This window comes from Ammodytes marinus, assembly GCF_949987685.1.
Source record: "Ammodytes marinus genome assembly, chromosome: 13".
NCBI classification, from domain to species: domain Eukaryota; kingdom Metazoa; phylum Chordata; class Actinopteri; order Uranoscopiformes; family Ammodytidae; genus Ammodytes; species Ammodytes marinus.
This window is the reverse complement of record NC_137217.1, coordinates 30,437,093-30,441,973: the sequence shown is the minus strand read 5'-3', so window position 1 is coordinate 30,441,973 and position 4,881 is coordinate 30,437,093. Positions and strand designations below refer to the sequence as shown.

Genomic DNA, 4,881 nt, shown 5'->3' with positions numbered 1-4,881 from the left:
CATTATTCATTGGTTTGATGAGCAAATGGTGTCATGTGCCTTTAGAGGGAATTGAGTGGGTTGAGTCTGATAACAGGCAGAGCTTTGAAGTCAAGGTAATAAAATAAATATTACCCTTCACATCTACTTTTATGGAGATGATATGAAAAAGATGAAAGCGGTGTATTACTATCACTTCTTGCCAGCTGTCAGTCAATATTTGCTTCCTATATTAGTACGCCCACTGGGTGTAGCTGATAATGATGAAGCTGCACTCAACAGCAACAATGTTTACTACAGTACCGTAGAGTGGTCAGAAGGTGACACTCTAACTTGATAAATATAACCATTGCTTGTGTCGATTTAAAGGCATATACTGGTGCCTTATGATCATGATTCAACTTGTTTTTTTAAATTGTAATGCAAAATATGTTAGAGCTCAGTAATATAATGTGGACTATAATAAATTGGGAATTTAATTACTGCTTTCGTCCAGAGTGGTTGAATCCAAACCAAGGTGCAGAAATTAAATGGACCACGTTAAAACAGCAAATAGTCTATTTCGTACGTGATTGAGACATCAAACTTCAAATACTTTAGTTTGAAATGTTGCTTTGTTAAATGCACATGACTGTGTGCTGATCTTTTGTTTTGTCTTTTTATACTCATGAGGCCATGCTAGACCATTCAGGGGTGGCGACAGTACGTTGGTCCTGTTGAATAGTGTCTGTATCAATGGAAACAGCTCATGCATAATTCACCTTACCAACTAGTACGTTTTGCTTCTGTCCTCCAACCAGTAAACCAACCAGAAAGAGGCAAAACACCTTAGACTTGTTCTTCAGACCAAACTGTGTAAGTTGAAATGCTGTTTTCACTATTTATCTACATATTATTTTTGAGTGGCAGCAGCACTGAGAGTATTGAGGAGACTTCACAGGTGAGGAGATAGAACTGGCTACAGCGGTGAACTTAGTTTCAAGTTGGATAAACAGACATTGGTCAGCAACATCATCAGTTAATTACTTAGTAGTGTATATGGTCATGCTTAGTTGAAAATTATAGTAAAAAAAAAAGTATACTGAATTGGGCTCATGTAGCACATTTTGATTGATAATGTGTAATTGCCATGGCAGTATATATGCCAAATCCCAATTTAGCCTAGGGCACTAATATGGTATGAGCCGGCACTGATGGAATGTATGTATTTCAAAGGGTTACTCAAACGTTGTTGTTACTATGCAGTAGAGAAAATATTTTTTTTTAACTCAATATGTTAAGTAATGTTTACTTTTTTAGTCTGTCTCTTATTTGACTTACTTGGATGAGGCAACAGCTTTGTGACCTATACTCTCGGTCATTTATTCTCGGTAAATGATTACCTTGGTTGTACCCCTAACCCTCTACAAGGAAAGGGGGCTATTGAGAGCAAGGCAAGATCCCACCCAACACAACGACCATGAGCAAGCTAATTCTAATTGCAGGTATGGCACAATTTAAAAGCATGGAATTGATCTTGGTTGATTGATGTGTTTTTACCTCATTTTTTACACTAACTAAATCCTTTGTAGGTCTCTGTCTTTACCTTGGCAGTTTGGGTGAGTTCACAAGTTATATAAATACTCTTTTGTCTACTTAACAGACCATCAAATACGATCATATGTTTATGTGTGTTATGTTTGTGGAGTTGATGAGGATTCCTTGAATAAAACAATTTCTGTTCTTCTGTTTTAAGTCTCGGCTACCAGACTGGTTTGTTATTTCACTAACTGGTCCCAGTACCGACCTGGCAATGGGAAGTTTATGCCTCTTAATATTGATCCAAAGCTGTGTACCCACCTTATCTATGCCTTTTCTGAGATCAGCGAGGCATATGAATTGGTCCAGACAGAATTGAACGATGACACACTCTATAAATCATTCAATGGACTCAAACAAAGGTTAGTCAAAGATTTTCTAACATTATCTCTTCCGAAATGGTATAAAAAATAATACCAGCCGCAAACTTAATTTTTAAAATTCCCTCAGGAATCAGAATCTTAAAACACTGTTGGGAGTCGCAGGATGGAACATTGGATCCCAAGTGTGAGATAAAAAAAAAAAAAAAAACTATCAATAAAGATACATACATACAAAATATGTTTTTTTGAAGTGTTTTCCTTTCCCCAAAATGTTACCCAGCTTTTCTTCAATGTTGTCGACAAAGGCCAACAGAAATACAATCATCCAGTCTTCTATCAAACTACTGAGACAATATGGTTTTGATGGACTAGACCTGAACTGGGTATACCGTAATGCAAGAGGAAGTACTGCGGAATACAAGCCAAGATTCACTCTATTATGCAAGGTTTGATTCAGAGTTGTTTTTGCTGGTTTAGAACTTATGATTAACATGAGCCATGACGTGACTTTTCAACAACTCTGTGGTGCACAGGAACTCCTAGAGGCCTACGAGGCTGAGGGAACAGCAACTGGGCGACCCAGATTGTTGGTTTCTGCTGCTGTGGCTGCTGGCAAAGGAACCATCGATGCTGGTTATGAAATTGCAGAGATTGCAAAGTACACTAAAATGTTTTGCTCAACATAATCCCCATGATTAGATGTCATCATGTTTTGGTGAACTTGATTCTTGCATTTTGTCAGGTACCTGGACTTCATTAATGTGATGACGCATGCCTTTCATGTTCCCCGGGAGAGTGTGACAGGACATCATGGCCCCCGGGAGAGTGTGACAAGACATCATAGCCCCTTATACAAAGGATCCCAAGACACCGGGGACAACATTTACTTAAATACTGTGAGTATAGGGAGGAATTTATTTAGCTGCATAAAAAATTATAAAAAAAAATGTACTTCCAAGAAAAAAAATCAAAACATTTTATGCTCAGCTGAGGTGGAAAAGTGGATGTATGAATACTTGCAATATGCAAAAAAGTGCAATGGACACAGACTTAGAAAATGTATCAGAATGTTCATGAAGCATGTTACTACATTGTGTGTTGATAAATATCAACGATCACCATGCATGATCACCAACGGCTTGCCTCATGTAGATGTGCCGACGACAGTGTTGTTGTAATTCCTCAGAATTCCTCATGGGGGGCGACAGAGGTTAAGCACTATAGCTTTAAAAGTATGGATTGAATTGTGAATTTATGAGCATTTTCGTTTACTGATTTTTGGAAAAAAGTTAAAATCTGCACTACTTTTAAAAGGAAGTTTGATCTCTTTTTTTTTTCAAATTTCAGGACTTTGCCATGAGTTATTGGCGGGACAAGGGAACACCTGTAGAGAAGCTGAATATGGGCTTTGCTACATATGGGACAACATTTCAACTGTCTACCCAATACAGTCAGGTTGGAGCACCAGCAAGTGGTCCGGGCACTGCTGGTGCGTTTACAAGGGAGGCTGGCTTCTTGTCCTATTATGAGGTGCAACTATTTATCTCACTCTCTAACTATTAGTTAGGGATGAAAATACAAAAAACGGTTTTGTTATGAAGTTATCACAAGGAACTTTTTTGTTTCCTTTTTAACTTGCAATTTTAATTTTATTTGCTTCTTTTATTATGTTTTTAAATCGAGTTTTAATTTTATTTTTTATTTTTTTTTGCTTCTTTTATTCGCTTTTAAATGTTTTATAATGTGTTTTATGTATTCTAATCTTGCCCCTGTAAAGCACTTTGAGTGGCCTTGTGTCTGAATTGTGCTATATAAATAAACTTGCCTTGCCTACATTGTTTGATTGAAATTTAAACTTTAATTCTCTCTTTTAGATATGCCCTTTTCTTCGAGGGGCGAGTATCCACTTGATTGAGGAACAAAAAGTTCCATATGCCGTCAAACAAAATGAGTGGGTCGGATATGACAACAAGGACAGCTATGAGGCTAAGGTAGTCATGTGTTTCTTTTATAAGAATGCGGCTCAATTCTAAAGTTACGTTAAATACAATGATAAAATTAACACGTTGCTGTTGTTGTTTAATAAGGTGCGTTACCTAAAAGACAACCGATTTGGTGGAGCCTTTGTCTGGGCTCTGGATCTAGATGACTTTAATGGTCAGTTCTGTGAAGAAGGAAACTACCCCCTCATCAGCCATCTCCGCTCTCTTTTAGCCTCGGGTGAGTAGAAATCATATACTGATGGTTAAAATACTTTGTCATAATCCCCACAGCATTCACTGTTTGACCTTTTGTTCATTCTGATTGTATACAATTCTAATGATTTACTTATTTCCAAAGATCTTCCAGTGACACCCAGACCTACAACTACCGCTCCACCTGAAATCCCAGACAACTTCTGTGCTGACAAGACCGCGGGGCAATATGCCAAACCAGATGCTCCAGGTTCTTTTTACAACTGTGGTGCCAACGGCATCACCTACATCCAACATTGCCCAGCTACTTTGGTTTTCCGGGAAAGCTGCAAATGCTGTGACTGGCCTTAAAAGCTGTAAAAAAAAACTGCAGTCATCAAACATTATTTCTGTTGCGTTAACAATTTCCTGAGTGTCTGCATTAAGTTCATAAAAATGAGAATGTACTGTTACGGCTCCCGCCTTGTTTTCTCCTCCCTCCTCTTGCCTCCTTCATTCTCTCTCTCTCAGGTGTTCTGGGGCCTGATATACTAAAAAATAGGCATTTTATATAGGTGTGTGTGTGTGTGTGTGTGTGTGTGTGTCGGTGAAGTAGTATGGTGCATTCAGGCATACACAGCTTTTCCTCACCACTGCTGATGCGATCTGCCTTCGAGCCAGTGAGCAGGGCACATTCATACGCTCACACACAGGGGTTTGTGCTGATATATATATATATTTATAACCGCCGTGCAATTATGATCTTCATTCACAAGCTTTTTCTCTGATGGTGATGTGAAGGGATGTCTGTATTTCATGTCATGTTT

The 4,881-nt window shown here is 38.3% G+C and overlaps 1 protein-coding gene across 1 annotated transcript; it reads left to right on the top strand.

The window, feature by feature from the left end:
* Positions 1 to 1,314: 1,314 nt before the first annotated feature.
* On the top strand, positions 1,315 to 4,426 carry LOC307259799 (acidic mammalian chitinase-like; the record flags this gene model as incomplete). The annotated part of the gene is made up of 11 exons (XM_080039802.1): positions 1,315 to 1,463; positions 1,551 to 1,577; positions 1,715 to 1,919; positions 2,008 to 2,064; positions 2,161 to 2,326; positions 2,414 to 2,538; positions 2,623 to 2,776; positions 3,228 to 3,410; positions 3,755 to 3,871; positions 3,968 to 4,100; positions 4,221 to 4,426. Exons 1-11 carry the CDS (start codon positions 1,439 to 1,441, stop codon positions 4,424 to 4,426), a joined length of 1,398 nt encoding a protein of 465 aa, XP_079895928.1. The 5' UTR covers positions 1,315 to 1,438.
* Positions 4,427 to 4,881: the final 455 nt, after the last annotated feature.